This window comes from Arachis hypogaea, chromosome 20 (genome assembly GCF_003086295.3).
Source record: "Arachis hypogaea cultivar Tifrunner chromosome 20, arahy.Tifrunner.gnm2.J5K5, whole genome shotgun sequence".
In the NCBI taxonomy this organism is placed as follows: domain Eukaryota; kingdom Viridiplantae; phylum Streptophyta; class Magnoliopsida; order Fabales; family Fabaceae; genus Arachis; species Arachis hypogaea.
Window position 1 is genome coordinate 138,290,977 of NC_092055.1, and position 25,190 is coordinate 138,316,166.

The window sequence follows — 25,190 nt, forward strand, 5'->3', positions numbered from 1 at the left end:
CGTAAGACCATAGAGTCTGGCGCTTCTGGTGAGGTGGACGCTCTTGCGTTCGTCCGAAAGAACATCTATCCTCATGCTCGTATGAGTATGGATGATGTTTCTGTTCGGCACTACCTTACCACTGTGGTTGAGGAGAGTCTCAAGACGGCGGGGGTTTGTGGCAAACTCTTGGATATATTTGAGAAGACTCCTATCAGCTCTTTAGGGACGACCTCGAGGGTCGAGGAGCTGGAGGGCAGGCTTCGCATATATCAGGAGCATGAGAGGGAGTTGGAGGGGAAAGTCGCCAAGCTGAAGGAGGAGAGGGATAGCCTCCGGGAGAAGGAGCAGAAGTTGCAAGCCCAATGCAACATGGAGGTGGATTTGAGGAAAGCAGCGCAAGCCAGCTACAACAGTTTATTTGCTGATCTTGTGTCTGTAAAAAATGACTTGCTGAATGCTCGGAAGGCCTATACCGAGTTGGAGGACTCTATTGCGGATGGTGCTGATGAGGCTTGGAGGGTTTTCAAGGAGCAGGTCGGAGTCATTGCTCCTGACTTGGACCTTTCTCCTTTGGACCCTGATAAGGTCGTCATTGATGGTGCCATCGTGGATCCTCCTGTCCCCGTGGTGGAGTCCGAGTCTGATTTGAAGACTCGGGGGCAGAGGATCATAGAGTCCCCTCCTCGCTCTAAGGACGCTCCGAGTTCTTCTGCTGCTCCTCCGACTTTCTCTCCAACTCCTGGTCCTGGTGGTGGTGATCCTCCTACTCCTCTTGCAAAGAAGTGAATTGGCTATTGGGGGTCCGGCCTGTGGACCCCCCATTTTTAAACTCTTTATATTTATTTGTTGATGTTTGAACAATTTTTGGCCTTTTAAGGCCGTAAACAAAACAATTTATGATGCCCTTTTTAAATAAGGGTTTAATTTAGCGTTTTAAATAAATGCCCTTTTTGGATAAGGGTTTTGGGTTACCTTATGCGCGCATGCTTTTCTGTTCGTGGTTCTTTTGACTCTTTGATCTTTTCTGGAAAAAACCTTTTCTTTGGGGCTTGCCTGCTTTTCTGAATCTCTTTGATCCTTAAGGCAGCCTTACAACTTTTTCTTAGTTTTTTCCTATCTCTTTTTGTTATTCCTAGCACTCAATTTTGTTTTATTGAGTTTTTCGTGACTTAGGCTACTTTTGCGATTCATTTTAATTTTACTCGGTTTCGCATTCCGACTTACGAGTCGGACGGCTCCCGAGTTTATCATGATCGACTTTCATAGCCTCTTTACGCCGACTTGTACCTCGTCGTTTTATCCAGACGACCATCTAGGTCGGTTCATGGGATTTTCACGTTTTGTCGAGCTTAAATCGGCGCGTTTCGTAGAAGGGGAATAAAAAGGAAATTTAAAAGAGATATTTAAAATGAAAGGGATCTTTATTAATTGAGGAGGTACCTTATTGCTACTAAGGACTTTTGATTATTTATTTTCCCTTAGCCCCTACTATGATGCCTCGTTAAAAACCCTTTTCAGAAAAAACCCTTTGGTTTTGGGAAAAAATCATGAAATTGGGAAAAGAGTACATCAGGGAGTAGGGTTCGCTTTTAGCTGTAGTACCTTTTCATATTACAAGCATGCCATGATCTTGGTAACTCGTTGCCGTCGAAGTCGGTTACCTTATAATATCCCTTTCCTAAGACCTCGTTGATCTTGTATGGTCCTTTCCAATTAGCAGCGAGCTTTCCTTCCCCCGATTTGTTGACTCCAATATCGTTTCTGATTAGGACCAAGTCATCTGGGGTGAAACTCCTTCGAATGACTTTTTTGTTGTATCTCGCGGTCATCCTTTGCTTCAACGCTGCTTCTCTTATCTGGGCTTCTTCTCGGATTTCGGGGAGCAAGTCGAGCTCCTCTTTGTGCCCCTGTATATTCCCGATCTCGTCGTGGAAAATCACTCTTGGGCTTTGCTCATTGACCTCTATTGGGATCATGGCTTCTACGCCATAAACTAGTCGGAAGGGTGTTTCTCCAGTGGCGGATTGGGGGGTTGTTCTGTAAGCCCATAGTACTTGTTGGAGCTCTTCAGCCGAAGCTCCTTTCGCATCTTGTAATCTTTTCTTCAGTCCTGCCAGTATGACTTTGTTGGCTGCTTCGGCTTGCCCATTGGCTTGTGGGTGTTCCACCGAGGTGAACTGGTGTTTGTCTGTTTGATGTTCATACTGGCTACTAGGCTTCTAAAGGTGGAGTCGGTGAACTGGGTTCCGTTATCTGTGGTAATGGAATAAGGTATCCCATACCTTGTGATTATATTTTTGTAGAGGAACCTCCGACTTCTTTGTGCAGTGATGGTGGCCAGTGGTTCTGATTCTATCCATTTTGTGAAATAATCTATTCCCACTATTAGGTATTTGACTTGTCCTGGCGCCTGGGGAAAAGGACCTAACAAATCCATTCCCCATTTTGCAAAGGGCCATGGGGAGGTGACACTGATGAACTCCTCTGGGGGGGCCACGTGGAAATTTGCATGCATTTGACACGGTTGGCATTTTTTCACAAAGTCTGTGGCATCTTTCTGCAAGGTTGGCCAGTAGAATCCAGCTCGGATCACCTTTCTGGCTAATGACCTCGCTCCGAGATGGTTCCCGCAGATTCCACTGTGTACCTCCTCTAATACCTCAGTGGCTCTTGAGGTCGGCACACACTTTAACAATGGTGTTGATATCCCCCTTCTATAGAGAATATTTTTCACCAAGGTATAGTGTTGCGCTTCCCTTCGGATTTTCTTGGCCTCCTTTTCCTCCTTGGGGAGGATGTCGAATTTCAGGTATTCGACCAAGGGGTTCATCCATCCGAGGTTTAATCCGACCACTTCAAAGACTTCTTGTTTGTCTTCCATTTTTACCACTGAAGGTTCCTGGAGAGTTTCTTGGATCAGGCTTCTATTATTTCCCCCTGGCTTGGTACTTGCTAACTTGGATAGGGCGTCTGCTCTGCTATTTAGGTCCCGAGTTATGTGCGTGACCTCGGTTTCTGCAAAACGCCCAAGGTGCTCCAGAGTTTTTCCAAGTATCTCTTCATATTTGGGTCTTTTGCCTGATATTCTCCACTTATTTGGGAGGTCACCACTTGAGAGTCACTGTATACCATTACCTTTGTGGCACCGACTTCTTCTGCCAGCTTCAATCCTGCAATCAAGGCTTCATATTCTGCCTGATTATTTGAAGCTGGGAACTCAAATTTGAGGGAGACCTCTATCTGGGTTCCCCTTTCATCTACCAATATTATGCCTGCGCCGCTTCCTGTTTTATTGGAGGATCCATCTACGTAGAGTTCCCATGTAGTTGGTTTATCCTCTTGATCCCCTGCATATTCTGCAATGAAGTCGGCGAGGCACTGAGCTTTAATCGCCGTCCGAGTTTCGTACTTCAAGTCGAACTCGGAGAGCTCTATTGCCCATTGAACCATTCTTCCTGCCACATCCGTCTTTTGGAGGATTTGCTTCATGGGTTGGTTCGTGCGGACTCTTATTGTGTGAGTTTGGAAGTAAGGCCGTAGCCTTCGAGAGGCTGTTACTAAGGAGTAGGCAAACTTTTCTAATTTGTGATACCTTAGCTCAGGGCCCTGTAGAACTTTACTGATGAAGTAGATTGGGTGTTGACCGTCCTTGTCTTCTCTTATCAAGGCTGCTGAGACAGTCTTGTCTGCCACGGATAGGTATAGGACGAGGTCCTTTCCGGCTACAGGTCGGGTCAAAATAGGAGGTTGGCTCAAAAACTTTTTGAACTCCTGGAATGCCTCCTTGCATTCGGGAGTCCATTCAAACTGGTGTCCCTTTCTCAACAGGGAGAACAGTGGAAGGGATCTTAGTGCTGATCCCGCCAAAAATCTGGAGAGAGCTGCTAGTCGGCCACTCAGCTGTTGGACCTCCCTCAAACAAGTCGGGCTTTTCATTTCTAAGATAGCTCTACACTTGTCGGGATTGGCTTCAATCCCTCTTTGTGTTAGCATGAATCCTAGAAATTTTCCTACCTCCACCGCGAAGGTGCACTTTGCAGGATTTAGTCTCATCCCGTGCAACCTTATGGTGTCAAAGACTTGTGAAAGGTCGGACAAGAGGTCGACTTCTTTCTTGGTCTTTACCAGCATATCGTCGACGTACAATTCCATTAAGCTCCCTAAGTGAGGGGCAAACACCTTATTCATCAGCCTTTGATATGTGGCCCCTGCATTTTTTAATCCAAATGGCATGACCACGTAGCAAAAGTTAGCTTTGGGCGTGATGAATGATGTTTTTTCCTGGTCTGGTTCATACATAGGGATTTGGTTATACCCTGAGTAGGCGTCCATGAACGACAAGTATTGATACCCCGAGCTAGAATCTACTAGGGCATCAATGCTTGGTAGTGGATAAGGGTCCTTGGGACATGCCTTATTTAAGTCGGTATAGTCGACGCACATTCTCCATTTACCATTTTGTTTTTTGACTAGCACTACATTGGCTAGCCATGTTGGATACTTGACTTCTCTGATGAAACCGGCTTCTAGGAGCGCTTGTACTTGCTCCTCTACTATTAGAGCTCGCTCTGGGCCGAACTTGCGTCTTCGTTGTTGTACAGGTCGAGATCCCGAGTAGACCGAAAGCTTGTGGGACATGAGCTCGGGATCTATCCCAGGCATGTCGGAGGCCTTCCAGGCGAAGAGATCGGAGTTATCCCTTAGGAGCTTAGTCAACCCTTGTCTTAGGGTTTCCCCTAGGTTGGCTCCTATGTGAGTGTTTTTTCCTTCCTCTTCGCCGACCTGAATCTCCTCGGTTTTTCCTCCGGGCTGGGGTCGCAGCTCTTCTTTAATCCTTGCTCCACCGAGCTCTATTGTGTGAGCTTCTTTGCCTTTTCCTCTCAGGTTTAGGCTTTCATTATAGCACTTCCTTGCCAGCTTCTAGTCTCCCCTCACCGTTGCTATCCCCGCTGAGGTCGGGAATTTCATGCAGAGGTGGGGCGTCGATACCACCGCTCCGAGTCGATTAAGGGTAGCTCTGCCGATTAAAGCATTATAGGCCGACCCCACGTCGATGACTATGAAGTCTATACTCAGAGTCTTTGATTTATCCTCCTTTCCAAAGGTGGTGTGGAGGGGCAAAAATCCTAGTGGCTTTATTGGCGTGTCGCCTAATCCGTACAAGGTGTCGGGGTAAGCTCTTAACTCTTTCTCCTCTAACCCTAGTTTGTCGAAAGCGGGCTTGAAGAGGATGTCCGCCGAGCTTCCTTGGTCTACTAGTGTTCTGTGTAGATGGGCGTTTGCCAGGATCATGGTGATTACCACTGGGTCGTCGTGCCCAGGGATTATTCCTCGCCCATCTTCCTTTGTGAATGAGATGGTTGGAAAGTCGGAGGACCCCTCTTCGATCTGGTAAACTCTTTTGAGATGTCTTTTACGAGAGGATTTTGTGAGTCCCCCTCCCGCAAATCCTCCTGAGATCATATGGGTATGTCTCTCCGGAGTTTGTGGTGGTGGGTCTCTTCTATCCATATCATCTCGCTTTCTTTTTCCATGATTGTTCGACCTTTCTAGGAGATATCTGTCAAGCCGACCTTCTCTGGCCAGTTTTTCTATCACATTTTTAAGGTCGTAACAGTCGTTTGTGGAGTGCCCATATATTTTATGGTACTCACAGTAATCACCGCGGCTCCCTCCTCTTTTATTTTTGATGGGCCTGGGGGGAGGCAGCCTTTCGGTATTGCAAATTTCTCTGTATACATCCACTACAGGAACTTTCAGTGGAGTATAAGTGATATTTTCTTGGCCTATCGAGGCCGAGCTCTTCCTTCTTTTTTGCTTCCCTCTCCCTCTCTTTCGTTGAGGGAGGGTGACCATGTTGCCAACTCGGGTCTCTTAGCCTAGCGTTTTCTTCTATATTGATGTACTTTTCAGCTCTTTCCTGTACATCACTTAAAGAGGCGGGGTGTCTTTTTGATATGGACTGTGAGAAGGGACCCTCTCTAAGACCGTTGACTAGCCCCATGATGACTACTTCGGTGGGCAGGTCTTGAATTTCCAAACATGCTTTGTTGAACCTTTCCATATAGGCCCGTAAGGACTCCCCGACCTCCTGTTTTATCCCCAGGAGACTTGGTGCATGTTTTACTTTGTCTTTCTGGATGGAGAACCTCATCAAGAACTTTCTTGAGAGGTCTTCAAAACTGGTAATTGACCTCGGAGGGAGGTTGTCGAACCACTTCATCGCTGCTTTTGACAAGGTTGTCGGAAAAGCTTTGCATCGCGTAGCGTCAGAAGCGTCAGCCAGATACATCCGACTTTTAAAGTTGCCCAGATGATGCTTTGGATCAGTGGTTCCGTCGTAGAGGTCCATGTCGGGGCTTCTAAAGTTTCTCGGAACTTTTGCCCTCATTATGTCCTCACTAAAAGGATCTTTCTCCCCTAAGGGCGAATCTTCTCTACCGTCATGGGAGTTCTGACCTTTGAGGGAGGATTCTAACTTTAAGAGTTTTCTTTCTAACTCTTTTCATCGCTCCATCTCCTCTTTTAGGTTCTTTTCGGTTTCCTTTTGTCGTTCCCGTTCCTGTTCTAGCTGCTCGAGGCGACTGTGGACTAGTCCCATGAGCTCAATTGCGTGGGATGGTCCTTCTTTTTCTGATTCACGCCCCTCCGAGGAATTTACCTTCGGGTTTTTGATTCCGGAGGTGCCTTCCCTGGGTTGATCATTGGCTTCCTGGTGAAGGGTCTGGTCTGCCTCATTGTTTCCAGTGTTCAGATTCTCTTGTTCAGAATCTGTCTCCACATGACCCTCTTCAAGGGATCTATCCGCCATCACTGGTTGATCTCTCGGGTCCCCGGCAACGGCGCCAATGTTACGGTGGGTAACCGGAGATTAATGGGCCGGATGGCGTTGGTTGGCCCAAATGTGTAAAGGAGGTGGCTGTCGAGTGGACCTGGTACTCGGTGTTCCTCCGTCCGACTTGTACGTGAGACAGAATGGGAGGTGGTACCTGCAAAGACACTCCAATGCCTAAGTTAGCAAGAGTGTGAGCAGGTTAGAGAGTATATTGGAACTTGCTGATACCTGAATGGTGTCAGTGTATTTATAGTGGTGAACCAATAACCACCGCTAAAGTAGTGCCACCTTTTTAGGTGTTTAACCGTTCCCATATCTTAGGGAGGTTAAGATATGGCTCTATGAAGTGGTTAGAGAGTTTCTAGGGGCAGTTACTCACTCGAATGAGTGTTATCTGCCAGCTGACCCTCGTATCCGACTTCTTTGGAGCAGGTCGTGCTTAGTACCGACTTCTGGGGATGAAGGCTGGTACTGGGTGAGGGCCAACCCTTTGGGTTGGGCCTTTTTGCTTGGATCCTGGACCTTAATTCTTGGGCCAGGGTATGAACAGTATTTATATACAAATATATTAGTAGTTAATTTTAATAACTGATTTTAGTGTACAAATAATATTTTTGTTATAATATACGTAATCATTTTAATATATTGGTCCCATTTGTTTTCCTAGTTATTGCATTGTAAATAGAATTTAATTTTCATGATGTTGAAAGTAAAAATGTTTTTTAAATTCAGTATTTTACTATTTCTACATTTACAGAATAATTTGTTCCGAGGATTATCTGAAACGATTATTTGAGTTTAAATGTGATGTCCAAATTTTGTAGGAGGTTGCGTCCAACTTATTCTGGTGCTGAGGTACTGCCGTCCGAATTCCTCGTGAGGAGGTGGGGGTGGTACCTGCAAGAGACTCCGATGCTTAAATTAGCAAGGGTTTTAGGCAGGTTTTTAGTAGATTAGAACGTGAATATACCTGAGTAATGTCAGTGTATTTATAGTAAAGTATAGTAGTTATACTTTTGTTGGTGGATAACTGTTCATTTTATCTTGGGAGTTTGTTAGAATTTAGCTTTTAGTAAAGATAGGGATAGTAGGAAAGATTCGAGAAGGCAGTTACTTATTTGGATAAGTAAAACTGGACCTCTTTTGTCGTGTCCAACCTCTTAAGAGGTCGGGTAAGTTAGGAGAGGCCATCTTTTTGGTTGGGCCTTTTATCATTATTGGGCCTAGCTTTATTTCTGGACCAAAATATGAACAGTGTCCCTATTTGAGTCTGAACTTTCATGAGGTCGGGCCCAAGCATTCGTGGCTTCAGTTTTCATCGTCGGGTACGCCGCTTTTAGGAGGTCGGATACTCGACATGTTTCAAAATTTTTAAACGTTGCTTCTTTAAAAGCCTCTTCTCTTATAAAAGCTTCTTCTCTTCATTATTCTCTCTTTTTCGTTTTTGAAACACTTTTCATTTCGTCTTTCCTTTCTTCAAAATACTCATTTGTTCTTTCTTTGTAACTGACTAACCGTTTCTTGGTTTTGAGATTTTTCCATCTTGATTTCTTTGAATTTTTTTTTGCGCTTTGAAGAGGAACGTTCGAATTTTTCTGCTGCTTGAAGAGCACTTTCCTTTTTGCATCTTCGTCAAGGCTGGTAATTTTATCTGCCTTTTTTGTTTTTCAATTACTTTGAGTACTTGTATTTGGTTGTTTTAGATGATACCTTGAGTTAGTGTTTTTGGAAAGTTTGGACAGAGACTTTTGCTTTTCTTTTAGCCATTACTACTCGTTTATTGCTAAAAATACTTTTGAAACTGTTTATTGTCTGGGATTATTGTTGTGGACTTTGGTTGTGTCTTGAAATTTCTTGAAAATTGTTGCTAGTTGTTGTTGTGGACTATTATCGTGTTGTCCCCAAATGGTGTTGCTGTTGCTAGTTCAGAAGTGACGCCATTTCTATTCCTTGACCTTATTTGAAAAACTATTTTTGAAATCGTGCTTTATGTTCTGTTTGTTGAAAACCCGACTACTTTTGCTTGGTGTTCGAGTTTTTTAGAGATGATTTCTTTGTTGTATTTGTAGATATAGTTTTATGTCTCGATCTGTTATTCTCAACATGTCAACAAAAGTCCCATCTTCTCTTTTATCTTGTGTAGATACTACTGTCCTTACTCCTGTACTTGTGATTGATAGAGAATATGCTGAGACTTTTGGTAGGCACCATAGGTTCTGTGAAAATCGAGAGGATGAGCGAAATTATGAGACAGTTATAGCTGATCCTGAGGAGAGGGTGTATTTTTTCCCCTTAGATAAGTCGGAATACCTCTTCTTTTACGCTTATGATTGTTTTTTCACTAAACTAGACGTTAGGCTTTCCTTTTCCGACTTTGAGAGTAATGCTCTTTGGACTTGCAATGTTGCTCCTTTCCAACTTCATCCTAATTCTTGGGCCTTTCTCAAAATATACCAACTTCTATGTCAGGAGCTTGATATCCGACCTTCAATCAATGTTTTCTTTTATCTTTTTGTTTTGATCAAGTCCTTTGGTTCAAAAAATATAGCTTAGCTTTTCTTTCGTGCCGTCCATGGTAGAAAGGTTTTCTCTATTTTTGACGAGTCCTTCCGTGATTTCAAAAATTATTTTTTCAAAATCCGAGTTATAGAGGAGGTCCGGCCTTTCTTCTTAGATGAGAATGATGAACCCTGTTTTTTCTTATATTGGAAAGAGGAACCCGTGATAGCCAAATATAATGTAGATGGCTTAGATGAGCTTGAAAAGGGTGTAATTGACTTATTCCAAGAGTGCTGGGGCTGGGCTTCTTACTTGGACACCAAAAAGTTCTTAGGGGATCCCAGTCAACTCCGATCCGAACTAAGTAGCTTTCTTACCTTTTGCTTATAAATTTTAGTTGCGAGTTTGTATTGACAAGTGATGTGCCTTTACTTGCTTTTACAGAAAAAATGGCTCCTAAGTCGGCTACCATGGCCGAGCCACCAGAGAGAATGTTGTGGCTCGTGGTATTCAACAAAAGAAAATCGGGGATACTTCTACCCGATCTACTCCCAAAAAATCAGATTCGGGTACATCAACTTCAAAGAAGATTATACCTATCCCAACAACTCGGCTAATTACTCTTGACTCTCTTTCAAAAAGTGTTAGGGCACGCCTTTTTACTTCTTCCTCTGAACCACCTCCGAAAAGACAAAAGATTGTCGAGGGAGTAGTATTTACAATAAGAGATTTGACGTGCTTGCTTGGAGTGAGAAAAACATTCTCCCTTATAGCCATATTAGCATGAACGATGTGGCTATCCAGAACCACCTTCAACTCCTAGCCCGAAGTGAAATTCGGGCGGCAGATGTGTGAGCTGCCTTGGCCAAGGAGTTAGAGAAAATTCCTATCAGCGCCATTCACAGCTCTCTGGTGGCTGCTTGAGTTGAAGTGGAGAGGCTGAAGGAGATCAACAAAGAATTGGAGGAGGAGAGGGATGGGCTGATGTCCGACTTGAATAAAGCTCAGGCCAAGGCGAAAAAGGCAGAGACGATCGTGGCCATGTCAAAAGGGTTGAAGAAGAAAGCAGAAGAGAGCTATACCCATATTATAAAATTCTTTATAATATTAGTGCATTAAAATTAAATTAAATTTTTAGTCAAATCAAATAAATACATATTTATGGCAATAATATAAAAGTATAATTTAATATTTTAGATTTGTAGTATTTTTATTAGAAAAATATAAGATTAATTTTTAATTTTTAGTTTGTAGAGAATTTAATTTTATAATTTATAATTTAAAATATAAAATTTAAAATACACAAAATAATTTTATAAAAATTAACTTAACTTCCTAGTTTTAATCTTTCTTTAATTAATAATACATATAAAAATGAATTTTTAAAATTTGTTTTGTCAATTATTGTTGTAAAATAAAATTTAATTTCTCACCATATATTTTTTAAATAAAATTAAAAATAAAATATAACAAAAAATTATACTTAATGAAATAACTAAAAAAATGGAGAAGAATTATTATTACAATTATTATGAGGTAGAAATTTAGGTGTAGTTGATTTCATGTAAAGTTGATATTTGAGAATTGTTAGATGAAAATTTAGTCAAATCAATCAAATCATCTAACGACTCTCAAATATTAACTTTACGTAAAGTTAACTGGAGCTGAATTTCCACCTTATTATGATAGTTTAACTAAAGATTTTATGTTGAGTTTTGAAAATAGAGAAAGAAAGAGAGGGAAAAAGTGGGACAGATGGGAGATGCATAGAGGAGTTAAGTGTAACGAGTCTCGTCCTCACAGCGTGACAATGGATAAGACATTGTTGACTACTTCCCTTTAGAGTTCCCTGCAACTCGCTATCTTTGAAATGGCGACCTCTCCATTCACTACCTCCTTACTCACACTCCGCGCTTCTTCTTCTTCTTCTTATTCTAAACTCTCCTTCATCAGAGCCTCATCAAGAAGAGATCTCTTCAAGGGCGTTGCATTGCAGGCTCTTCCACTGCTTCTTCTCAGACCCTCACTCGCCAGAGAGGTTGAAGTTGGCTCTTTCCTTCCTCCTTCCCCTTCCGACCCCTCTTTTGTTCTCTTCAAAGCTTCTCCCAAGGACACCCCTGCCCTTCGAGCAGGAAATGTGCAGCCATACCAATTCATCCTCCCACCCACTTGGAAACAGGCACGTGTGGCAAACATATTATCTGGAAATTACTGTCAGCCAAAATGCGCAGAGCCTTGGGTTGAGGTCAAATTTGAAGATGAAAAACAGGGTAAAGTGCAGGTAGTGGCGTCGCCGTTAATACGCCTAACCAACAAACCAAATGCGACAATTGAAGACATTGGAAGCCCTGAGAAAGTGATTGCTTCTCTTGGTCCATTTGTCACTGGAAACACGTATGATCCTGATGAGCTCCTAGAAACTGAGGTTGAAAAGCTTGGCGATCAAACGGTACATACATGAATCAACTTCTCTTTCTTCTCTTCTGCTGTGTGTTGTTGTTGCTAACATTGTGCCATCTGCAGTACTATAAATACTTGCTTGAAACTCCATATGCTCTAACGGGTACGCACAACCTCGCCAAAGCAACGGCCAAGGGAAACACTCTTGTTCTCTTTGTGGCTAGTGCCAATGACAAGCAGTGGCAAGCTTCTCAGAAGACTTTGAAGGCCATGCTTGATTCCTTCCTCCTCTAGTTTTTTTTCTGAGTAAGAGTTGTGTTGGCTACCATTTGGAATTTTCTTTTCCAAGGTTCAAATCTCTGTGTTCTGATAGTGTTAGTTTATGCTATTCTTGTAACTACAAACTCAATAAAAATATCCATAAAGTTGATATAATCATTATTATACAAGGCTTCCAAATCATACATCTTATCTTATAAAATACAATAAGAGAGACTAGGGTTCTTTGAACAGCAAGTGATGTGCTGAAAGGTGTAATACTTGATTAGATAATCCACTGCCATATCTCAGTCTTGGTACCTTGCGAGATTATTATTTCTTAGCTTAGGAGTAATGGAAGCGGTTGCTTGTTCTTAACCAAAACGGAAGTTATTAAATTTTTTTCCAACACCTAATCTAACGTCTAATCATTATAGATTATTTCTTCTTCCATTTTATAACAGGTAAGTTACAGGCTACATGAATAATTAACAGTGTGAAGGAAGTTGTGGAGATGGTTAGCATAATCAACGTTAGATCTTCTGTGCCAAAAGTCCAAGACTTTGAATTGGGCACTCAAAGTTATATCATTAAAAGTTTTCTCACTTAATTTCTTTCATGAATTCCTTTGAGAATGTTGTCATTTAATCCATGTCTCTGTCACATTAAGTTGGCATTTTAATTTTCACAATATGAATTATGCAATATGTAATTTTGTGCTGCTGGAACTTTTGGAAGCAGCCAAAGAAGCATAGGACTATAGGAGAAGAGAGATTGAGGAGTTGTTTTTGGTGTTCAATAATAAAACATTATAGACACTGAAAAACGAGATTCTTTTATAAATTTCAACAAATAAAATAATGAGGTACCTTCCATAATTATTTTAAGCATCCTTTCATGATAGGGTAGGGTTACCGAATCCTTAGCCAAGTTAGAAAATAAAACAACGCTCGAATATGATCTCAATAAATAAAGAACGACACAAAATCAACTATATTCGCATCATATTATAGAAGTTATAAAAATCTCAACTCAGTACAGTTTGTTAATCCCACTTAAGGCATTGCTAAATTAACTTGCGTTGGTTATGTACAAAACTGAAACTATAACTTGTATTAGATGGTAGGTTCTGTGCTGTCAAAACGTTTTCTCAAGCAGTCACTAGATGCGGAGACAAACGAGGAAGACCACACGAGTATGTGACATACTTGACACTGTCCATGAGCACAACCACAAATATCCGAGAGATCGATTTTGGAGTCATCACACCGTCGACATCACTATCTGCGGCCTCTTTGGGATCAACAAGCACTGAAACCACCATGGAAGATTTATTACCATGGAAGTGATCACTCTCTGAATTCCTTACATGGTCTTCAGTTAGGTTCAGACTGGTTCCATCAAGGTGACCTGGGAGCCCATGGAGGATTCTTCTGTTCCTGGTCTTGTTAAGTGCTGTAACATTCTGGCGGCTCTCCCGAGAAACATTGGCAACTGATGTTGCCGGAACTATAGCGCCAGGTTTTGGAGAGGCATCAAACTGGAAGACTTCTGTGCACATGCCTGAACTTAACATTGGTCCTGCATAAGGGAATCAGAACAGTCAGTATACATCAATGCTTCGCAGGCACCAAAATAGGCAACCAAGCACATAATAGATTAGACAGAAATTGCAACTTGCAAGGCAGCAAGAGACAACCAACAATATAGATGCGCTCAAGTAATTAAGTATGACCGAGTGGTAGGCAAAACGAAGACATTGATTCAGCTCTTATATTCAACAGGCATACCTTGAAGCCTCACATATGCAAAAAGAATTGAAAATGCAACAATTGGTGGATGCCATGACATTGTCAAATTAAGCAGTGTTAAAACCAAGCTATCAAACTATTTTGAGACTTCCCACTAACCAAACCCAATTACTGCATCTAACCAAGTTCTAAAGTCTTCTACAACAACCCATATTGGTAGCAGAAGACACAATCTTGTAATTACCAAACAGCATGATGATTTTTCATCCAGGACAACCAAGGAACAGACAAGACCAGTACAACAAGCTACTAAAATTTAGCTTAGTTAGAATCTCCAACACACGATCATAGACAAAATTGATGTTAGGTGGCAATCAATAAAATGTGATTCCAAATTCAGCCTTAAACAACAACCAACAAGACATATCACAAGTCAGCAGGAGACAATGTATCTTCATATTCAGCAATTTGAGAGTGAAAAGTAAAAACCAGTAACAGACACAAGTCAAACAGATGATCACCTGCAAGGCCTTCACGGAACCACTGTTGCATTTTACCATCACTTGCAGAGGATTTCATGTGGTCCTTTAAAGTTTTGGTTGAACCAGAACCAAGAGCCTTCCTCTGCTCAGGTGGAACAGTATACACATGAGGATGCTGACCTCTATTTCTTCCAACTTCAGGAATTGCCAAAGCAGAATCCCAATCCTTAGTAATGACCAAACCAGTTTCTTTATTCTCTTTCTTTGCCTCATGAGTCTGAGAAGCCATAGCTTTCTCACCAGCCAGTATAGAATGGATTATCAAGTTTCCATCAATCTTCACCAGCTTATCATTCCTAGGGACATACAGCGAAGCAAGGAGGGGCTCACTGGCATTGCCACGATGGCCGAATTCATCGCATCGTGGGTCTTGCCGTTCATGAGATTGCTCTCCTAGTTTCCGACCCCTCTCATAATCCCTGTGGTCGGAAATACTAAACCTCCCATTGGAATACCCTATATCCTCGTCTCTTTCAGATCCATTCCTAGGACCATTCACAGGCCACACCTTCCCTCCACCTTGATGATTATACAACCTATCAGTAACATAGCTAGACCTACCAGGAACATACCCCACTAAGCCACCAAACTTGACATCCACGATAGGAACAAGCCCACCAAAAAGCAGTATAAAGAAAAACAGACCCAACAAACTAATGCTAGCAACCTTCTTAGTTTTCACCTCACTTTTCTTACCCTCAGACTTCTTACTCTTTGATGAAGAAGCAGGTTGCTGAGGCTTCAACTTTGGAATGGGGACCAAGGGAACCTGAGATCCTTGAGGCTTAACAACATATGGAGCACATGGCATCCATGTATAAGGCATGTGGGCCATGGGAGGAGCATGAGGATACATCCCAGGAACAGGTGGGGGAGGAGGGCACATCCCACCAACACCCAATTGCTGCCTTAAAGTGGCGTTCTCAGCCATCACAAACGAAATCTTGCTACTCAAATCAGCAATTGTTGAATGCATTGACCGCACCTTCTCCTCAAGCTCTTCCACATAGTGCTTCTTCCTCTGCCTCGAAAGCTGTGCACTTTCCCTGTTTCTCATCAATCTGGCCTTCCTCTTCTCGTCGTCGTCATCAACCACCACATTCTGTTGGGTCTTGTTCTCCACAGGCGCTGATGATCTTCTGAATTTGGTTGTTCTAGTCTCAGCACTCCCTTCACTCTGATCTTGCTTTCTCTTCAGATCACAACCTTTTCCATTATCCTCCAATTTCACGTTCCGATCCAAAATTGTATGTGCGTGTGTCGATGAAATTTCCCTCTCGTAACGGCAACAATCAGGTGAGGGAGAGTTCATGGTTTCGTATACACCCGACCCGCTACCGTTCCCCGAACCCCGCGAAGAAATCGCACCATTCGACGACTCTTCCCTTTCGCCGCACGAATCAGAATCATGCGACGGAAAGCTCGAGTCTTTCACAACAGCAGAGTCACGAGGATTCGGTGAAAGCTCGCGCTTGAAGCTGCCTGACTCCGAGGAGGACTGAGAATTCAAAAACCTAGAAACACCGGAGCTCCGATCGCCATAAACAGCACAGGATCCTGATTCCGGCGAGTCTGAATTAGCGGCGTCGCAATCGGAATTCTTACCAGAACAATCGCCGAGATCATCGTTCGTCGGCAAAATCAGGTCGCCATTAGGGTTGCATGCGTCGGGGAGGAGAAAATCGTCGGCATCGGAGGGGATGTAAAGGTTATCGAGGTCGTCGAAGGTGATTTCATAGTCACCGCCGTCGCCAAAATCCATGGGAAATTCGAGATCGGAAGCGAAGGCGTGAGTATTCAGTGTGCCAACACCATTTTCGACGAAAAGCGCGTCCATGGAGGGGATGGGTAATCCGTCGAATTGGGAGGAGAAATCATCGAATGCGAGGTCAGACGGCGCCTCGGCCGCCTGCGGTGCGCACTCGGCGGCGATAATGCCGGGGCCGGGCATGGACGGAGGAAGGATTTGGGAGAATTGAGGAATTTTCAGTAATTCAGCAGAAAAGTGTGATGAACGACGACAAAGACTTGGGTTTTGGGAAGATGAGAGAATGAGGGTTTTTCTCGTTGTTTTGAAGTGTCCTGCGCGTGGGATCACGTGCCATAAAACCAGTTACAGGATCAGGATAATAACTGAGATCTCGTTTAGATACGCGCGCGTGGTTTCACCGCTTAACTGAATAGTGTAGATCCGGTTTTGAATTTTTTTTTTCTCTTTTAAAAAGATCACAAAAAAACTCGGCTAAAAAATTTAGATATGGAAATGAGATATGTGATATATTTTAATATTGTAATTTTGAGTATTTTTTAAAATTGTGGGATGTTTAAAAAATTTTAAAAATTTGGAGTACACAAATTGAACCATCCTGTTTAAAAAATTTAAAAAATAGACAAATCCGATTTGTGTATCCCAAATTTTTTTAATTTTTTAAATACAAATCATCGGGTCCGATTTGTGTACCAAAAGATTAGACAATCTGATTTCTATACCTCTTACAAATTGGACGGTTCGATCTTAATTTCTGACACCACAGCTGTATAAGCACCTATACACTCCATAACTACGTCCTACACCATTCTCTCTTCCATATCTAAATTAAAAAGTGAAAGAACTATATTTTAGGGAATTTTTTATTTAAATTAAAAAAATAATATTTACCAATTTAAATAAACGTATAAGTATTTACCAAATTACATTTAGAGTCATATCTCGGATACCGTGGGAAAACAAAAAAATGAACGTATCTCAGATGCGTTGATTTCGTTCTGTGATACAGAACGTGCTGGTCATATCCCAAATGTGCCCGAGATATGAACAAGAGAGCATCTCGAATACACTGCATCCGAGATATGCTCATATTCTGACATGTAGCAGTGCATCCGAGATACGTGCAAGGAAGCAAAACAGAGGCACTGCATTCGAAATATAGTCAAGATTATAATTAAGGTCTCAGCACCCAAGATATGTTGTACAATAAGTCTATTTATAGAGACCATCTCAATACCTCTCATCTCACAATTCACAAACCATTCATTTCTTTCTCTTCTTTTGATTTTGCTCTGATGGAGAACAATCAATACTTTTTTGTGGTGGTTTATCCGAATGGGATAGTCAGACACGGCGATGAATGAGTGATTTTTTTAGTCTGACAATACTGTGATCATGTGATGTTGTGCACTTACCGGGTTGATACCCTGGATGCGCTAAAGACGATCATGCTGAGCAATATGGGAGGAGTACGAACAAAGGAGGTAGGGAGGATTGCATATAGATTTCTGTATGCGCTTCCGAACGGGAGATTTACGAACTAGTTATTCTGGATAGATGGGAATCAGCATGTGAAGGTAATGTTCGACATACATGCACAACTGATGCCCCAACATGTGATGGAGTTGTATGCTATGGTATGTGATGTAATTGTTGGGGATGGGCTGTCTCCTCCGGGTCCTGAAGTCGTGCCGCTCGAGGTTACACCAATCCACTATGCCCAGCCTCATGATAGTGCCAACGATTCCGACAGTGAGGGCGATTCCATCTATGTTGCTGGGTCCGAGTCATAAAGTGATACAATGTCAGAGGATGAGTTTGTGCCGGAGACTCCCAGAGGCACTGTTGGTAGGTTTCTGCTACCTCCACCTTTAGCCATTCCTCGACTGTCAAATGTTCCTAGCCATTACCAGACGTTGAACTTGGATGCAATGCACTCGGATGATCTTTTGAATGCTGGGGACGGGGAGGATTACAACACGGATGGTGGGGTAGAATTCTAAAGTGGGCATAGGTTCAACAACCGAGAAGTAGTCCTACTGGTGGTGAAGAACTACAGTATTCGACGAAATGTGGAGTACAGAGTGCTAGAGTCAGATAGGCTAAAATATCACTGCCAATGCAAGCAATTCTCCAATGGTTGTCCGTGGAGTTTTCGTGTGGCATTACGACAGAACTTGAATTACTGGTATATTTTGCATTATATTGTGGATGCATTAGACTCTATCCATTTGTTTTTTGTTTAGCATGTTGTTGACATTGGATCAATATTCGTAGGAAGGTACGTCGGTTCGGTGGATCACATACCTGTCTGGCACCAACCATGTCTCAAGACCATGCGCAACTGGATACTGGGTTGATTTGCAAAGTTGTGTTACCTATGATAAAGACTGATCCTTCGATATCTATCCCGGTGTTGCAAAGTACTGTCCATCAAAATTATCATTTTAAGCCCTCATATCGGAAAGTGTGGATGGCAAAGCAAAAGGCAATTGCCAAAATCTATGGCGATTAGGAAGAGTCATACAATAGGATTATGGCACTCTTACAAGCCTTGCAGGAGTACCTCCTAGGTACGATCCACGAATGCAATGTTGTCCCTTATTACAACGAGGATATGGATGACGGAGAGTGGAGTCAGTTTGATAAAGTTTTTTGGGCATTTCCTCCATGTATTGAAGCGTTTAAGCATTACAAGCCGTTTGTATCGGTGTATGAAACACATATGTACGGCAAGTACGGGGGCGTGCTTTTGATTGCTGTGACTCAAGATGGTAACAACAATATTCTTCCTATAGCTTTCTGATTAGTGGAGTTTGAGACAACAGAGTCATGGTCATTTTTCTCTCAAATTTGAGACAACATGTTACTCCACAACCAGGAATCCTGATCATATCAGATAGATCATAGGCCATTCGCGCTGCTCTCAATGCACCTCACAGTAGATGGCATCTCCCGTCAGCATATCATGCTTACTGCATACGACACATGGCTTCAAACATCAATTCCAGGTTCAAGTCAATTGAGGGTAAGAGATACCTGATAAATGTGGCGTACAGTCTGAGTAAGAAAGGATGCGACTGGTATTTGGATGCTTTATGTACACTGTCCCGTGAGATGGTGGATTGGGCTCTTCGTTTCAAGAAGGAATTGTGGTTGCAACATTGCGACGAAGGTCGTCGGTATGGTCACATAACTACAAACCTATTAGAGTGTATAAATGTCGTGCTAAAGGGAACGAGGAATCTTCCGATGGTAGCGATTGTTCGGGCAACGTATGAGCGGTTGCAACAGTTGTTTGTGCGCAGAGGACGCGAATCACATGCTTAGTTATATGGTGGACAGATCCACTCGCAGCGGCTGTTGGCAGCTATAGATAAGAACGGAGAGAGCCTGCCGATGTTGCGAGTCACCCATTGTAATCGTAGGGCATCTGTTTTTAGCGTGGAAGAGGTGGAGCCAGTAGATGGTTGGTCACAGACTTCATATCGGGTTCGTCTGACCGAGCGTACATGCAATTGTGGCCTGTTCCAGTCATTACATTACCCATGTCGACACGCCCTGGCGGCATGTGCAGCTGCGAGTATTGAGTGGGGTCATTTTGTGGACCTCGTGTACACGATGGCCTCTGTATTCAAGGTATACGAGAAAGAGTTTCCACCGATACCAGACGAAAAGATGTGGTCTCCATGGTACGGTGCACGCCTGAAGCCCAACTAAGCCATGAACAGAAAGGCATCGGGTAGGCCGGTATCCACTCGGATCCGAAATGAGATGGATGCCATTGAGCGTGCGGAGAAGAGATGTGGGCTCTGCTGCGGAGAGGGCCACACCAGACGTGGGTGTCCCATTGCGCCCCACTCGGATCCATGACGACGCATGCAGTTTAGAGTTTAGGTCTTTTTGTTCCAATGTTGTCACTTTGATGTACTGATTGTTATTAAACGTGTTTAATGTGTAATGAAGCATAAGTTCTGCATAACTAATTATCTTCGATTGTTATGGGACCATTTTTCATCTACAACATTACAATATTTTCATAACATCGAATTTTGACTATATCTCGGATGCAGTGCCCTTGTTTTGCTTCCTTGTACATATCTCGGATGCACTGCTACATGTCAAAATATGATCATATCTCGGATGTAGTGTATCTGAGATGCTCTGTTGTTCATATCTCGGGTGCACCCAGGATATGACCAGCGCGTTCTGTATCACAGAACGGGATCAGTGCATCCGAAATACGTTTGTTTTTTGGTTTCTCCCACTGTATCCGAGATATGACTCTAAATGTAATTTGGTAAATCTATTACTTGTATAATGATCGTGGCTCCTGAAGCCACGCGTCATTCTCTCAATTAACCAGAATAAAAAATCCCTCCTATTATCTATCTATCTATCTTTCACTCCAATCCCTCTCTCTCGCTTTTGAAACTCTAAATCCCCCTTTCTGCTTCGTTCTCTCCTCCATAGCCCACAAACTCATTCTGGTCCATATAATCGCTGCCCATCCACGCTCTCTTTACGGCTTTCCCTGGTTCTCAAAACCTCATTTCAGTAAGCCATATATCTCTATTTGGAATGCCATCTTTTAAACACCATTTTTGTCAACCCCCATCTGGAAACCCTAACTCACCGAGCTGGACAGAATCTTCGTCTCAGATCATAATCACGGCGATGGTGCTGTTAGTTTCAGCTGGTGAAATGTCGGTGATGCTGAGCGACTAAGATATCTATTGCGTGGTTGATGCGCTCTCGAACGTTAACAGCCTTGGTGATACATGTTGGGTCGAGATCTGAACCAGCGGTCCCCCGTGAAGGTATTCTCTCGATTTATTTCTTTGTCTGGGACTGGGTCTTTAATCTCTTTGATTTAGGATTTTCTGTCTGTTTTCGTTGTCTTTGATTTGAGGTTTGGTATGTTTTCTGTTTCTGGATGGCTTCAGATGTTCTGGAAGTTTAATTTTAGCAAGATTAAGAAGATTGGTTTCCGTATGTGCTGTCGCGGTAAAAAAAACCTCTTCATTTATGATCTTTGGAAGAAATCTGACTATTCTGGTAGTTGGTATAGGTGATTTGCGGCGTCGCCTCTTTGCTGATTATGCTATCATAATTTTTTTCTCAACTAATAATTAAAATTAAAATGTATTTTCTTTTTGCCCCCAAATTTTAAAAAGGGAGAGAAGAAGTATGATATAGAGGGGGTGAATTTGGGTGGCAAATATAAAGACTGTCAAAACAAATTGCATTTTGATTTAGTACATTCTTAGGTCGGTCTGTTGGGATAGTCTTCTTTGATATTTTTTCTTGCACTTTTTGCTTTGCCACTTTATCTTTGGTGAATTGTTTGAAAGTTTGTATATTTGAATGAGTTATGAGAGAAGCTAATATTTTTGTTTAATCCTATCATTTGTTTTGAAGGAAATGGATTTTGCTGCTGAGCAATCTACAAGGGTGACTGATGCATATTGTATGCTCAGCCAGCCTTTGTCAAGAGCAATTTACATGGTAAGCATAGTCGCCTGTGAAGATTCCAAAATTTCTTTATTTTTTGTGCATCTATCTTACTTGAGTTATGTGAAATTTAATATGTTTATCTTTATAATTAATTCACTTTATTTAAAGATTTATTGATCGTAGGAAAAATGTGTGCAGATTTGCAGAAATGTATATGACATAGTTTAAGTGATCAAAGTAGAAAATTCTTTCATATGTTTTTTTAATGTTTGTTGTTGGCTGCGAATGGTGAGGAGTGACCAATTTAAGATCGGGTAACATTGCAAGAACAATATCTGCATAGAAGGATTGTGAAGGAAGATCTCACAAAAATCTCCTTTGAGATGATTGAAAGGTGTTGACAATGCCACTCGCTAGGTGTTTAATAAAAATATTTCTTTTTTGTTTTCGGTGTGTTTGTATAGTCAAGTTTCTAATAGTGTAGGTGATTTTGTTGGTTGTTTTCAGTCATAGGATTCGGTGTGCCTTATTTGGTGAATATGTTGATGAACTTAATCGATTTCTGTCTTCTGAGTATGCTGAACAGCCAGTTGTAGTTTTACAACTTGCCAAAGTTAAGGTATTTAGAGGTTTGTATCATGTAAATTTCACTTCAGGTGTGTCGGTTATCCAAGTTCACTTGGTTTTACTACTATATTCCTGTAACCAATGTATCTATTTTTTATTTTCAGGTAGAGTTGGACTTCAAAATGTTATGTTTGCATCAAAGCTTGAATTTAATCTTGACATCCCAGAGGTGGTAGCTTTTCGGAAAAGGTATTTTTGTACGTGTAGTTTCTGCTGTGTTTTTTGTTGTTGTTGTTGTCATTGTTTACTTATTTAAGTTGGTACTGTATTTGTTAACAGTTCTATTCCACATGGAGTTAGTACATCCCAACCCATTGGCATTGTTAGATCTGAAAAAAATATCGGAATAGAAGAAGATTTTATGAAGCTCACACCTAAGTGTACTGTAAAGTCGCTTGATGATAACAACCAGGTTGGAACCAGTTTAATTTTTTTTTTTATCATGTTTACTCTTGATAATTTTTGTTAAATTTTCTTTTTCTATTCGTTAGTAAATACTGCTTTGTTTTGGAACGATATTAATGCTTTTGTCCTCCTTTGTACTTAAAAATACTATGCTGTTAGTATTTATTTTAGTTTTTCAATTTTAGTTTATATTACAACTATCTTTGGTTATAATGTCTTAATATTTATGAACATGGTCTTATATTTTTAGGCTGAAATTTTTGTTGTACTAGCGAAGATAGCTGAAATAGTTGAGGATGATCCTTGGTGGTACTCTGCTTGTGTGTGTGGCAAAGGTGTTCAGGCAGAATCTGGAATTTACTTTTGTCAATTTTGCAACATCCATATTACAAATGTGACTCCTAGGTATAAATATTATTTCTGCGTAATTGTTAACCTTAGGCCAGTATTTATGTGCATCTTAAAAAAATTCAGGTTGAGTGAAGGTGTTGGTTGAGGATTCCACTGGTGTTTCTATTTTTGTCCTCTTTGATCGTGAGGCAAGTTACCTACTGAATAAGACTTGTGCCCAGCTGTTTGAACAACATCTTAAGGATGTTGATGTAAGTCACTCGAATGCTATATTCTTTTTATGTGCTGATTTTATTGTTAAAGAGTTTTCTTATCCTTCGGTTTCTACCGATTCATTTTTTCTATTGTGTCTGTTTTATATTGTTCGTAGGTTGTGTTTGGCACACAGTCTCCTCCTATATTCCAAGAAATTGTTGGAAAAACTATGCTGTTCAAGGTTCTTAGTAGGCCTGTTGGGATGAAAAAATTCAAAGGGACTTATCCAGTGAGGCGTGTTTGTGATGATGCTGCAATAGTTGGAATGTTTGAGCTCTCTGGTTCAGATTTGAGTCCTAAAAAGGTAAAAAATGAAATTCACACCTATTGTTTCATTTTAATAAATTCTTTCTTAAATTTTTCAATTTTTGGTTGTTCCACCTTTATTCATGTCTTATATCGGATGTGCTTTGTATTATCCAAGGCTGGATTTTTACCAAAAAGAGAGGGATAATTTGGGAACCCTCTAAGATTACTAAATCATCGAATTTAGGATTGACTCCTTCCAGCTGCTCTGAGCTCTTTGCTGGTTCGCCTCAATGTACCCAAAAGGAATCAAGTGTTGTTGACTTGGGAGCTGATGAAGATGCTAAGGTTCCATGCTTCGAGTTCCTTCTATTAGTTTTTCTGTATTACTTTTCACCCTTTTTTGAGTTGTGTTTAAATTGAACCTAATATATTGTGTTATTTAATAGTGTCTTCTCCTCAAGAGAAAGTCTGCTGATGCCGTGGTGGATAAGTTAAATGAAGTGGATAGTTCTGAAAATTCATGTGATGAAGTTGATGAAAGTGAAGAGGTGAGTATTGTTGCCAATTTTTTTTGATAGGGCGCTTAATTTTATGATAAAGTTCGTTTGACTAGAACTCATTAATTATCCCTCTAATTAGGTTTATATTTTTATGCAATTGTTTACACTAGGAGTATGTGGTTGGCGTTAATCGAGTCTCTGTTGATGCTGAGAAAGATGTGAAGCCTTCGTTGAAGAGGTTGAGAAGATCCTTGAAGCTGCAATTTGATGAAGCTGATAAGTCTTGTGGCTCGGGGAATGACGGCTCTTCTGGACATGGGGTTAATTGAGGTGGCTGTCCATGGCAGTTAACTAGAGCTACTGATTAGGACTAATCTAGGGCATTAGGTATTTTGGTTGTGTCCATGTAATAGCATTTGATGCATTGGATTGTAGTAGATGAGAATATGTATGTGTTTTCATGTTTTCTATAAGTTGTTTGGGTTGTTTTTTGGGCATCTTTCTCATGTAATAGATTAAGTGCTAGGGTATGGACACAATATCATTAGCCACTAGGCAAATTAGCTATTTAGCCCTTTATGTTTGTAGCTCTTTTATGATATAAAAATCTCTCCTTCCACAATTTAGTTTATTTCTTAGCTTATGTGGTTTTGTTAAGTGAATGCTTTATGGTATTTAGATGACTGAATTTTCATGTGTTGTTGAATTAATTTGTACTTTCTTGATATATCTATATTGAACAGATTGGAAGTGATCTTTTGGCCATTTCTTTTGTTTTGATGGATTTCTTAGGTGCATTTTGTCTAAAATGGCTAATGTAGCTTAGGTATTAAAAAAGTTCGTTCTTTGTTAAAATGATGAGAAGGATATATGTACACTACAAAATCAGTCATGATTTTCTATCCGACTGATTTTTTTTTTATTAGATAAAGTAATTTCAAAAACATTTGGATCTTATTGGCTCCCTCTCATGTCAATTTGAGAGTCAAATATGCAATTCTTTTAATACACAATTTTGATATTAATGGCACAAAATTATAAAAAAAAATTAACAAAAAAAAATTCAGTCTCTTATGACTCAACTCGAATAGTTTACTTATGGTTAGTTGATTTATTGTAGAGTAAGTTTAACTATATATTTTATAATAATAATAACTCTATTTTCATTGTTATTGCTGAATCTATTTTTTGCATCATGTCATAATATAAAGAAGGAACATAAATTTTCAACCCGTGGATTGCACGAATCTTCTACTAATACTTATACATTTATTTAAATCGATAAATATTATTTTTTTAATTTAAATAAAA

General features: G+C 41.1%; 2 protein-coding genes across 3 annotated transcripts; one reads left to right on the forward strand and one right to left on the reverse strand.

Annotated features, from left to right (window-relative positions):
• Window positions 1-11,018: 11,018 nt before the first annotated feature.
• LOC112782821 (psbP domain-containing protein 6, chloroplastic) lies at window positions 11,019-12,800 on the forward strand. Of its 2 annotated transcripts, XM_025825429.3 has the most exons (3): window positions 11,069-11,765; window positions 11,840-12,022; window positions 12,439-12,800. In XM_025825429.3, the coding sequence occupies exons 1-2, from the start codon at window positions 11,187-11,189 to the stop codon at window positions 12,008-12,010; spliced, it is 750 nt and encodes a 249-aa protein (XP_025681214.1). In that variant the 5' UTR covers window positions 11,069-11,186; the 3' UTR covers window positions 12,011-12,022; window positions 12,439-12,800. The 2 variants fall into 2 exon arrangements, with proteins under 2 accessions (XP_025681213.1, XP_025681214.1); XM_025825428.3 differs by lacking the exon at window positions 12,439-12,800 and having other exon boundaries at window positions 11,019-11,765; window positions 11,840-12,165.
• Window positions 12,801-12,958: 158 nt separating this feature from the next.
• Window positions 12,959-16,506, reverse strand: LOC112782820 (bZIP transcription factor 17). The gene is made up of 2 exons (XM_025825427.2): window positions 14,247-16,506; window positions 12,959-13,555 (listed from the first exon to the last, which is right to left on the reverse strand). The coding sequence occupies exons 1-2, from the start codon at window positions 16,216-16,218 to the stop codon at window positions 13,125-13,127; spliced, it is 2,403 nt and encodes an 800-aa protein (XP_025681212.1). The 5' UTR covers window positions 16,219-16,506; the 3' UTR covers window positions 12,959-13,124.
• Between the last annotated feature and the right edge of the window lie 8,684 nt (window positions 16,507-25,190).